This window comes from Colossoma macropomum, unplaced genomic scaffold, assembly GCF_904425465.1.
Source record: "Colossoma macropomum unplaced genomic scaffold, Colossoma_macropomum, whole genome shotgun sequence".
Lineage (NCBI taxonomy): Eukaryota > Metazoa > Chordata > Actinopteri > Characiformes > Serrasalmidae > Colossoma > Colossoma macropomum.
Genome location: NW_023494794.1, coordinates 8,310,845 through 8,323,344, shown reverse-complemented (window position 1 = coordinate 8,323,344; position 12,500 = coordinate 8,310,845). Strand labels below are relative to the sequence as shown.

Sequence of the window (12,500 nt, the reverse complement as noted above, 5' to 3'; positions counted from 1 at the left end):
TCACCCTCTGACTGAAACGCACTGTTAGAGCCCCTGTGTCTTTAAGCCCCGCCTCCCGATGAGGCCAGCGTGCTCTGATTGGTCAGCTCGCCCGCTCTGTTCTGATTGGGTAGCCTGCTACAAGCTCCACTCCCTGCAGGCGGGCGGTTAAACTCCACTCAGCTGTTCTAAAGTCTCTAATGTTGTATTGTTATAACGTGTAACGCTCTGATTTATGCGGCAGGTGTTGTCGTGGCTCCACCCGGAGAGTCAGGCGGCGGTGGTGAGGTGCAGTCAGCCGATGAGCGGCGTTGGCGGTAAACGCTGTAAAGACGATGAGAAGCTCCTGCAGGCCATCATGGACGCCAACGCTCAGTCGCACAAACTCTTCATCTTCGACGCCAGACCCAGCGTCAACGCCGCGGCTAATAAGGTCATTAATAAGGCTAATAATCAGGCTAATAAACACAAACACACGTTACCTTCGTACTCCTTACACTGCCTTCAGTCAAACTGCAGCAAACCTGCACGACTCCACTCAGAGCTCATAAATGTGGCCTTAAATGTAATCAGATCTACAGTCATTGATCTCATAACAGTAAAGATAAACCAATTAAGCAAATCACACTTCAAAGTTCATAGTTTTTAATTCATATATTGACCCAAATAATCTAACTTCACATGTTTTTGTTGGCAAAAGTATGTGAACCTCTGCTTTCAGTGAATGGTGTGATCTTCTTGCGCAGCGATGACTTTAACCACGCAGTTCCTGTAATCATTGATCATTTTGGGAATCTTGGCCGGTTCCTCCTCACTGAACTTTCCAAAATGCAACTTCTTCTGCTTCAGCTGTTCTTTTTAGGGTCGTTGTCTTTCTGCAGGACCCACCTTCCGTTAAGGTTCAGTTCACGTATGGATACCCCAACATCCCTCTGTAGAATTTCCTGATATAGTCCAGAATTCACAGCTCCATTAAATGCTGGTTATCTGTCCTGATCCAAAAGCAGCAAACCATGACACTGCCACCACCATGTTTCACAGTTTGGATGAGTTTTGGATGAGGTTTTTATGCTGGAATGCTGTGTTCATTTTTTTCAAATGTAACGTGTTTCGTTTAAGCTGTTAAGATCCTTTTTTGTCTTTTCTGTCCATATAAGATTATTCCAGTCTTCTGGCTCATCCAGATCATCTTTAGGAGTATTTTTGTTGGATAAGCACTCCAGAAGAGTGACAGTGGTGTTGAATATCTCAGTTCGTTTGCTGTCTGTCTGGCAGCGGATCAGTGAAGTCCAGACTCAGCAGACTCAGGTTTTGAACCTCCTCTAGCCTGATGAGCTTTTGTCCAGACTTTGAGGCTGAAGACACAGGGTGGGGTCAGTAACACTCACACCGGACCTTCATCCAGTGGATTGAACCTCCTGACCCTCATTATCACCAACACCAAACTGGTCATTCTGGAGGTTCACAGACTTTCACCAACAAAGACGTTTGATGTCGGGTCACCGATATAAAACCGATATAAAGCCGATATAATTGCGTATGTTATTCGTTTTTTTGGGTTCTCTTTATCTGTTGTTATAAATGAAGATCAGTGGCCGGATTCACCAAAACTTCCTGAAGAAAAGACCTGCGAAGGTTCTTAAGACGAACACTGAGACGATCATAATGTTCTCAAATTCAGTTCTCGAAAAAAACTTCTCAAATATTCTTTTAAGATAATCTTAATTGTAATCTTAATTATTCTCGTAAGGAAATCTTCATTGTTTTTTATGAAGGCTACACTGCATTTAACCATGTACCATAAATGACGTGAGGTACGTTTTGAACGTGTATTAAACTGTTATTTCTGTTATTAGTTTAATCCACTCAGAGCAGCAAAATGGGGGAAAAACATCAAACAAAAGGTTTAGAAACAGTTTAGCAAACAAGATCTGGAGCTGATGGAGTGTGTGTGTGTGTGTGTGTAACGTGTAATGTGTGTGTGTGTAACGTGTGTGTGTGTGTGTGTAACATGTGTAATGTGTGTGTGTGTGGGTGTAACGTGTGTGTGTGTAACGTGTGTGTGTTACGTGTGTAACGTGTGTGTGTGTGTGTGTTCAGATGAAGGGCGGTGGGTGTGAAAGTGAAGACGCCTACCAGAACGCCGAGCTGGTGTTTCTGGACATCCACAACATCCACGTGATGCGCGAGTCGCTGCGGAAACTGAAGGAGGTGGTTTACCCCAACATCGAAGAATCCCATTGGCTGTCCAACCTGGAGTCCACTCACTGGCTGGAGCACATCAAGGTGAAGAGAAATAAGACTTTACACGGTTCCCTTTTCTCCAAATGTAGCTGGAGTTCTGAATCAGAGTCTCCGTTCCACCTTAAATAGCGCCGCGGTGACGTTCTGCCACCCCAGGCTGCTGCTGTACCTGCTGCACCGTTTAAGGTGGAACATAAACCTCGAATAAGAAGCCGGCGAATAGGAAGCCAGTTTCACTCACGGTGTGTCTGTTAGCTCCATGCTAATTGGTGGAGTATAAGCTTCCATTATTTGTTAGCTACATTAGCCTCGTAGCTCCAGTGCTAAAACTAGAGCAGCGACCGTGTCGAAGCTGATCGGCTGCGTTTGGGATCAAACTGGGAGAATTTGATTTGTATTTTTATTTGTTCTGAATCAGACAGCAGACGTGGGGTAGAGATGATGATGATGACGATGGTGGTGTGTGTGTGTGTGTGTGTGTGTGTGTGTGTGTGTGTGTGTAGCTGATCCTGGCCGGTGCGCTGAGGATAGCAGATAAAGTGGAGTCCGGGAAGACATCGGTTGTCGTCCACTGCAGCGACGGCTGGGACCGAACGGCCCAACTGACCTCGCTGAGCCTCATCATGCTGGACTCGCACTACAGAACCATCTCGGGCTTCCAGAAGCTGATCGAGAAGGAGTGGATCAGCTTCGGACACAGATTCCAGCAGGTGCCACCTTAACAGTTACTCAGTCTAGAGCCGGACAGGACGGACAAAAATCTGACCACTGTTCACGTCTCCAGCCTAGTTCACGTCCATCACTGTAGATCATAAAGATCTTTAACATAGAGTTAAATATCAGCGCTGGCTAACGCAGCTAACTGAAAAGAGCAAACGCTGTGTGTGTGTGTGTGTGTGTGTGTGTGTGTGGGGGTGTGTGTGTGTGTGTGTGTGTGTGTGTGTGTGGGGGTGTGTGTGTGTGTGTTGTAGAGAGTGGGTCACGGTGATCAGAACCACACGGATGCTGATCGCTCTCCAATCTTCCTGCAGTTCATCGACTGCGTGTGGCAGATGACTCAACAGGTTAGTGACCATAGTAACCATCTTTTAGCCCCGCCCACTCGGCAGTGCCATTCAGATACTGAACTGTTGAAGTGCTGCGTCTAACGGTGACTCCCTCTCTCTCGCGCTCTCTCAGTTCCCTGCAGCGTTTGAGTTTAACGAGTCGTTCCTCATCACGGTGCTGGATCATCTGTACAGCTGTTTATTTGGGACGTTTCTCTGTAACAGTGAGCAGCAGAGAGTCAAAGAGGTCAGTGGGTCACTTTAACATTAACATCTGCGTGTGAGGAATCCACCCTGTGAGTCTCACATCGACATAATCTCACAATATACATGCACTATATGGCCAGAAGTATGTGGACACCCGATTGTCACACACATGTATCTGATATTTGTTCACCAGGCAGATACAGATATAGCGGCGTGCTTTACTCCACTCCAGCGGACGCTTGGCGTTGCGCATAGTGATCTTAGGCTTGTGTGCAGCTGCTCCACCATGGAAACCCATTTAATGAAGCTCAGCTCTTCAGATGCTTCCATTTCACAAGAATAGCACTTACAGGTGGCTGGGGCAGATCTAGCAGGGCTGAAATGTTCCAAACTGACTTGAGACAGAGGCGGCATCTTATGACAGGGCCTCGTTTAAAGTCACTGAGCTCTTCAGTACGACCTGTTTGTCTATGGAGACTGTAAGGCTATGTGCGTGATTTATACACCTGTTAGCGATGGGTGTGTCTGAAACACTCACTCAGTCGTTAGGTGTCCACATACTTTTTGGATGTTTTTGGATTTTTCTGCCAAGTTACCATTTTTAGAGATGGATGGCTAAAAAGCCAAACCAGAGAATCTAAACACTTAATAAAGATCATTAATTTATTATCATTAAAGCGATAGTTTATGCGGATAACAAGTAGTGTTATCCTCATAGCAGCCAGTTAGCCTCATAGCAGCTTCTCCCTCTGTGTGTTTCCGTAGGAGCTGGCGAAGCGGACAGTTTCTCTCTGGTCATTCGTGAACAGTCAGGTGGACGAGTTTATTAACCCTCTGTACGTCCACTACCCCGCCCACGTCCTGCTGCCCTCTGTCTCCATCAGACACCTTCAGCTGTGGGTCTCGTACTACATCCGCTGGAACCCCCGCGTCAGGCCACAGGTACACCAATGGCCACTTTATCAGAAACACCCCCTCATTCCTTTACTCACTGGCCACTATCAGAAACACCCCCTTTATCCTTCATTGGCCACTTTATCAGAAACACCCCCTTATTCCTTCAATGGCCACTTTATCAGAAACACCCCCTTATTCCTTCATTGGCCACTTTATCAGAAACACCCCCTTATTCCGTCACTGGCCACTTTATCAGAAACACCTCCTTATTCCTTCACTGGCCACTTTATCAGAAACACCCCCCTTATTCCTTCACTGGCCACTTTATCAGAAACACCCCCCTTATTCCTTCAATGGCCACTTTATCAGAAACACCCCCTTATTCCTTCACTGGCCACTTTATCAGAAACACCCTGTTATTCCTTCACTGGCCACTTTATCAGAAACACCCCCTTATTCCTTCACTGGCCACTTTATCAGAAACACCCTGTTATTCCTTAACTGGCCACTTTATCAGAAACACCCCCTTATTCCTTCACTGGCCACTTTATCAGAAACACCCTGTTATTCCTTAACTGGCCACTTTATCAGGAACACCTCCTTATTCCTTCAATGGCCACTTTATCAGAAACACCTCCTTATTCCTTCACTGGCCACTTTATCAGAAACACTCCCTTATTCCTTCAATGGCCACTTTATCAGAAACACCTCCTTATTCCTTTACTGGCCACTTTATCAGAAATGCCCCCTTATTCCTTCAATGGCCACTTTATCAGAAACACCCCCTTATTCCTTTGCTGGCCACTTTATCAGAAACACCAGTGGCCAGAGTGGTCAGTGGAGGTCATTGAGGTCAGTATTTTTCTGAGCTGCTGTTTGTCTGTCTGTCCTCAGCAGCCAGTACATCAGCGCTATAAAGAGCTGCTGGCCAAAAGGGCGGAGCTTCAGAAGAGGGTGGAGGAGCTCCAGCGGGAAGTAGCCAGTCGGGCCTCAGCATCCTCTGAGAGGGCGGGGTCACCGACTCGCTCCATCACTCCTGTACAAACCTTCGTCTGATTGGATAAGGGACTTATGAAGCACAGCAGAGACGGACCTGATTGGACAGAGCCTGTCTGTCCGTCTGTCTGTCCATGTCTCTCTCTCTCTCTCTCTCTCTCTCTGTCTCTCTCTCTCTCTTTCTCTCTCTCTCTCTCTCTCTCTCTCTCTCTCTCTCTCTCTGATCTCAGATCAGCTGTATTGAACACTCTGTTACTGAAGCTTTACTGAAGTATGCTGACCTCTCAGCTGGGTGTAATAACCTCTTTATTACTACATTATTACTACACTAGTATTAACACAGTTATTAGGCCTTTATGATCAGTACTGTATGTTTATCTCAGTCTGCCCCTTTTTCCACTAAAGCACTGAGAGAATCACGTGACCGCAGCAGTGTGGTCATCTGAATATGAATGTGTTAGATTTGCATATTTAAATGAGCAGTTTATTTGGTGTCTGTGTTAAACTAACGTGACTAAACTTTAAAAGGCGAAGTGCAGTTAAATAAACACGTCTATATTTTATACTCTACACTTCATAACCTTTCCAAGCTTTTTATATACTTGAAGCCAATCAGAAGGCAGAACATTAACATGTTAATCACCTTAGCAGTCTCATTACCATACTCCTGATATGCTCCGCCTCTCTGCTTCTGACGCATGATTGACAGCTGTTGAACAGACCCGCCGGTCCTGATCCAAAGATGTGCGCATGACCGATTCTTGCTGCAGTGACTCTGGCCAGCGGGACTTACAGTGCTATGCAATGCATCGTGGGTAATGTAGTTCTGCAGTAGTGTTGTTGGTTTAGGAGCAGTAAGGAGGCAGCAGAGCGCCCCTTAGTGGGCGTAAGAGTGATTACATGTGAGAACACTGCGGATGTGAAGGGCTCTGCACACTAACGAACGCTGACGTCTTAACATTCCTCAATAAACGAGTGGAGTGATTGAAGGTGTTTGTGTTTGTTTGTGTTTCCAGTCTCTGCTTCCTGAGTTAAACTCATTCATTCATGACCAACAACTAAATTCAGGCTCCAGAACTTGTTCTGATTGGTCTAAATCGGGGCGTCAAACTCAACCACTAAAGGAGCAACATTAAAAAATCCCGACAGATCTGTGGGCAGCTGTGTTTTTATTTTGTTTTTAATTAACAGGCAGTTGTTTATTCACAACATGCCACAACTACAACAGCAATTAAAAATACTTGTAAATAAAAACAAGTTGTTTTATATAAACACTAAACTACATCAGCTGCAGAGACTGTTAAAGCTCTAGATGTCCCCATTGTGCAGCAGGCTTTAAAAACTGCCCATTCGCTTGAACTGGACACCTGGCATCTTTGTTGGGGAGGGGTGGGAGCACACATTACGTTGCAGTGTATGCTGGGAACTGTAGTGCAGCTCATGGTGAAATGAGGTACTATTAATAGAAAATGAAAATAATATTGCCTAGTCTACTAACATTTAGTAATCATTTAAATTCCTTTTATTTATATATATATATATATATATATATATATATATACACACACGCTCGCCGATCAGGCATAACATTCTGACCACCTCCTTGTTTCTACACTCATTGTCCATCTTATCAGCTCCACTTACTATATAGGAGCACTTTGTAGTTCTACAGTTACAGACTGTAGTCCATCTGTTTCTCTGATACTTTGTTAGCCCCCCTTTTACCCTGTTCTTCAGTGGTCAGGACCCCCATGGACCCTCACAGAGCAGGTACTATTTGGGTGGTGGGTCATTCTCAGCACTGCAGTAACCCTGACGTGGTGGTGGTGTGTTAGTGTGTGTTGCGCTGGTCTGAGTGGATCAGACACAGCAGTGCTGCTGGAGTTTTTAACCACCTCAGTGTCTCTGCTGGACTGAAAATAGTCCACCAACCAAAAATATCCAGCAACAGCAAGGTGGGCTGCCAAGGTAGGAGTGTCTAATAGAGTGGACAGTGAGTGGACACTGTTTAAAAACTCCAGCAGCACTGCTGTGTCTGATCCACTCAGACCAGCGCAACACACACTAACACACCACCACCACATCAGTGTTACTGCAGTGCTGAGAATGACCCACCACCCAAATAGTACCTGCTCTGTGAGGGTCCATGGGGGTCCTGACCACTGAAGAACAGGGTAAAAGGGGGCTAACAAAGTATCAGAGAAACAGATGGACTACAGTCTGTAACTGTAGAACTACAAAGTGCACCTATATAGTAAGTGGAGCTGATAAAATGAACAATGAGTGTAGAAACAAGGAGGAGGTCAGAATGTTAAGCCTGATCTGTGTAAAATGCCAGAACAAAACCTCAAATGTCCTAAATGATAACTTTACAGCTGGAGGAGGAAAAAAAACATCCTTTACTTCTGATTTAAGTATATCAGACTTTTTCCCAAGTAATTTTGGTTCATTAATCATGAAATTTACTCACAACATAAAGGTCAACAGGCGTTTTCGCATCTCAAAGGCTGAAAAACGACAAAAATAAACAAACACACACACATATATATATATATAAATGTATACACACGCAGTATAGTTCAATACAGTCTGATACTAATCAATACGATACGCTGTGATACAGTTCAGTACAACATGAAATGGTTCCGTACGACACACAGAGCTCGGACACAGTCCAACACAGTGTGACACACTAATACAGTTCAAACGACAAAATTTATTTATATAGCGCCTTTTACAGCAGATGTTGTCACAAAGCAGCTTTACAGAGAATCCGGGTCCACGCCCCCAGTGAACAAGCCTTGGCGACAGTGGCAAGGAAAAACTCCCTCAACAGGAGGAAGAAACCTCGAGAGGAACCAGACTCAAAAGGGGTACGTAATAAAGGCGTGAACTAACGTTTTTGCGTCCTGTAGCGACAGTGCACTTCGTAATTTAGCGATGTTACGCAGGTGGAGGAAAGCTATTCTGGTAATATTGGTAATGTGCTCATCGAAGGCCAGACTGGGATCAATGGTGACACCAAGGCTTTTTACAGATGTGCCTGGTGCAACTGAGAAACTATCGAGATTAAGAGTAAATGTAGGCAGATTATTCTTAGCAGCTTTTGGACCAAGAAGAAGGACTTCGGTTTTGTCCGAGTTTAGTAAGAGGAAGTTACTTGACATCCAGTCTTTAATGTCTTTGACACAGTCCTCTATCTTATTAAGTTCAGTTTTGTCCTCTGGTTTAGCTGAAATGTACAATTGTGTATCATCGGCATAGCAGTGGAAACTGATGCCATGTTTTCTAATGATGGTACCTAGTGGTAGCATATATAAGGTAAATAACATGGGTCCTAAAACAGAGCCCTGTGGAACACCATACTTTACTCTTGTGAGAGCTGATAGTTCACCATTTACATTAACAAACTCAAAGCGATCACTAAGGTAAGATTTGAACCACGAAAGAGCTTCACCTGTCACTCCTACTAGTTTCTCAAGCCTGTCTAATATAATGGAATGGTCTATTGTGTCAAAAGCTGCACTAAGATCAAGTAGAACCAGTAAGGATATGTTTCTAACCAAGATATGTTTTGTAAATTCCTGTTTCACTCACAGTTAAATCAGCGCTTCAGTGTTGGAGGAGCTCGTTAATCAGGTCTGATACACCTGAAAAAGATGGTTCTTCAAGGGTTCTTTAATAAAGACTGATTCTGTAAAGAACCATGAGTACTCCTAAATGGTTCTCTGCACGGTGGCATGGTTCTTCAGATTAATGTACAATGTGTTTTATATGGTTCATATGGTTCTATGATGCTGCTGTTCTTATGATGTCAACCTTGTTACATCTAACCTTGTTAGAACCTTTTTTGGTGCTACATAGACCCTGAGTATAACCTTTTTAAAAAGGTTATACACAGAACCACATACAACACATTCTCCATCAATCTGAAGAATCTTTTCACCATGCAGAGAACCATTTAAGCATGCAAATGGTTCTGAGTTTTTATGGTTCTATAAAGAACCATTGTCTTTACTAAAGAACGCTTGAAGAACCGTCTGTTTTCAGAGTGCAGATTAAGATACAGAGGTGTGCATTGAGGTCAGGGTGGGGCTGAGAGCTCCTGCTGGGGTCTTGACAGACAACAAGTCTGAATTTAATGATGAAAAACTCACTTTTAGCTGCAGTTTGATGAATTCTTGGGAAGATCTGAGATGAAAGTCATTTGGAGCCCAGCTGAACCTGAATCTGTGATTTCTTTGTAAGTAGGTTAATCTCCCTCCTATAGGCCACAGTGTACAAACCGTGTTCTGTGAATTTCTCTAAAAGGCTCCTGGATTTTATCAACATTCTTTCAATGTAAACTCTGTGTAAACCAAGCAAACGCTAACCACCAAGCGAAAGTTAACCACCAAGCGAAAGTTAACCACCAAGCGAAAGCTAATCACCAAGCGAAAGGTAACCACCAATTTAAAGCTGACCACCAAGCGAAAGCTAACCACCAAGCGAAAGATAACCACCAAGTGAAAGATAACCACCAAGAGATAACCACCAAGTGAAAGATAACCACCAAGTGAAAGATAACCACCAAGTGAAAGATAACCACCAAATCAAAGATAACCACCAAGCAAAAGCTAACCACCAAGCGAAAGATAACCACCAAGCGAAAGATAACCACCAAGAGATGCATAACCACCAAGTGAAAGATAACCACCAAGTGAAAGATAACCACCAAGCGAAAGATAACCAAGAGATAGATAACCACCAAGCGAAAGATAACCACCAAGCGAAAGATAACCACCAAGTGAAAGATAACCACCAAGCAAAAGATAACCACCAAAAGATACATAACCACCAAGCAAAAAATAACCACCAAGCGAAAGCTTACCACAAGCGAAAGATAACCTGCAAGAGAAAGATAACCACCAAGCAAAAGATAACCACCAAAAGATACATAACCACCAAGCAAAAAATAACCATCAAGCGAAAGCTTACCACAAGCGAAAGATAACCTGCAAGAGAAAGATAACCACCAAGAGAAAGCTAATCACCAAGAGAAAGCTAACCTCCAAGAGAAAGCTAACCACCAAGCAAAAGCTAATCACCAAGCGAAAGCTAACCACCAAGAGAAAGCTAATCACCAAGCGAAAGCTAACCACCAAGAGAAAGATAACCACCATGTGAAAGATAACCACCTGGTTTATGCTGGTCTAAACCGGTCTACGCTGGTCTAGTTTTGTTTTATGATGGTCTAAGATGGTCTAAAGCTGATTTATGCTGGTCTGGTGCTGGTTCAGTTAGTCACCCAGCGAGTTCATACTGGTTGACCAACATACCAGCATCCAAAACACAACATATGCTGGTTTGCTGGTTTTTCTAGCAGGGCTTACTACATTTTTAGCACAATGGCAAGTAGCTTGAGTGTGATTTTTTGCTTGTATTTTCACTTTGGTGAAGAAGTTTGTAGCTTGGCTGAATTTCAAACATAATTCTCTGTAACTGTGGTGTGTGTGTGTGTGTGTGTGTGTGTGTGTGTGTGTGTGTGTGTGCGCGCGCGCGTGCACAGTATTAACTGCTACAGTAAACACAGTTAGCCAATAAGGAGGCTTATCAGCTAATGTGGCCACTTTATACTTGTACTTTAATCGTTGCAAACAAACAAAAGATCATTAAAATCATTAATCACAGTTTGTGATTAATCATTAATCGTCAGCGTAAATGTCCTGGTGGCGGCGAAGCTACAGGAACACTGATCTGCTCTTCATAAAGGTGTTTTCAGTGTAAAGCAGTGCGGAACGGTAAGAAGAGATCAGGAGGCTCCAGCTTTATTACTGAACACTGAGCAGTGATTATAAACAGCTATAACGGTGCTTTATTAATTCATTAATATTCCCGATTGATGATCAACTGTGATTATCGCTAAGATCTCTGACTGATTATGAACTGTGATTATCGCTAATATCTCTGACTGATTATGAACTCTGTTCTGTTCCTCCGTTCAGGCCTTCCTGTTGTTTTCGGCCTCCACGTCATCACGCACGGAGCCGATCCGTTTACGCACGAGCGACGTCACCGAAAGCGGGTGGGGCGATTTAAATAGACGCGCCTGATTGGTCGCGCTCATTCAAACCCCGGAGCTCCGCCGCCGCTGATTGGCTGGCGGCTCTTTCCTTTGTGGCTCGGGTCAGTTCCGGTTCGGATCGGAGAGCCGGAGCAGAACACACACACACACACCGTCAGAGCGCGAGCGGAGTGTGTGTTCGGAGAGAGAGAGATTATCTCAGTGTGTGTGTGTGAGAGAGAGAGAGAGTTCACAGGATCTCCGACTGTCCGTCATGGCGACCCCCGCGCTGTACGCCTGCACCAAATGCAACCAGCGATTCCCCTTCGAGGAGCTTTCGCAGGGACAGCAACTCTGCAAGGTGGGGGAGGAGAGAGAGAGACTGAGAGAAAGACAGAGAGAGAGAGAGAGAGACTGAGTCTGTACACAGAGAGAGAGAGAGAGAGAGAGAGAGAGAGAGAGAGAGAGAGAGAGAGACTGGGTCTGTACAGAGAGAGACTGGGTCTGTACAGAGAGAGACTGGGTCTGTACACAGAGAGAGAGAGAGAGAGAGAGAGACTGAGTCTGTACACAGAGAGAGAGAGAGACTGGGTCTGTACAGAGAGAGACTGGGTCTGTACAGACAGACAGAGAGAGAGAGACTGAGTCTGTACAGACAGAGAGAGACAGACTGAGTCTGTACAGAGAGACAGACAGACTACAGATAGAGAGAGAGAGACAGACTGAGTCTGTACAGACAGACAGAGAGACTTAGTCTGTACAAAGAGAGAGAGAGAGAGACAGACTGAGACTGTACAGACGGAGAGAGAGACAGACTGAGACTGTACAGACAGAGAGAGAGACAGACTGAGACTGTACAGACAGAGAGAGAGACTGAGTGTAAATATAAACAGATACTTGGTATGTGTGAGAGCGAGAGTGTGTGTGTGTGTGTGTGAGTTAGTGAGTGTATATGTGGATATTTATATGTAAACAGCCAAGTACAGTATATATGGTGGGAAGAGTGTTTGAGGGCCGTACGGGTTTAGTGTTTGAGGGCCGTACGGGTTTAGTGTTTGAGGGCCGTACGGGTTTAGTGTTTGAGGGCC

General features: G+C 44.6%; 2 protein-coding genes across 5 annotated transcripts in view; both read left to right on the top strand.

Moving 5' to 3' along the window:
• mtmr2 (myotubularin related protein 2) overlaps nucleotides 1-6,358 on the top strand; it is a 12,908-nt gene extending 6,550 nt beyond the window's left edge. The window contains exons 11-17 of one of the 2 annotated variants that reach the window (XM_036580061.1): nucleotides 224-412; nucleotides 2,080-2,265; nucleotides 2,727-2,933; nucleotides 3,195-3,287; nucleotides 3,403-3,516; nucleotides 4,242-4,418; nucleotides 5,268-6,358. In XM_036580061.1, the coding sequence (XP_036435954.1) occupies nucleotides 224-412; nucleotides 2,080-2,265; nucleotides 2,727-2,933; nucleotides 3,195-3,287; nucleotides 3,403-3,516; nucleotides 4,242-4,418; nucleotides 5,268-5,429 (1,128 nt within the window). In that variant the 3' untranslated portion in view covers nucleotides 5,430-6,358. The remainder of the gene's footprint in view (nucleotides 1-223; nucleotides 413-2,079; nucleotides 2,266-2,726; nucleotides 2,934-3,194; nucleotides 3,288-3,402; nucleotides 3,517-4,241; nucleotides 4,419-5,267) is intronic. The other variant, XM_036580062.1, reaches the window with a different exon arrangement.
• A 5,133-nt stretch (nucleotides 6,359-11,491) lies between these two features.
• fam76b (family with sequence similarity 76 member B) overlaps nucleotides 11,492-12,500 on the top strand; it is a 9,033-nt gene continuing 8,024 nt past the window's right edge. The window contains exon 1 of one of the 3 annotated variants that reach the window (XM_036580057.1): nucleotides 11,492-11,773. In XM_036580057.1, coding sequence (XP_036435950.1) covers nucleotides 11,687-11,773 — 87 coding nt within the window. In that variant the 5' untranslated portion in view covers nucleotides 11,492-11,686. The remainder of the gene's footprint in view (nucleotides 11,774-12,500) is intronic. The other 2 variants (XM_036580060.1, XM_036580058.1) reach the window with 2 other exon arrangements.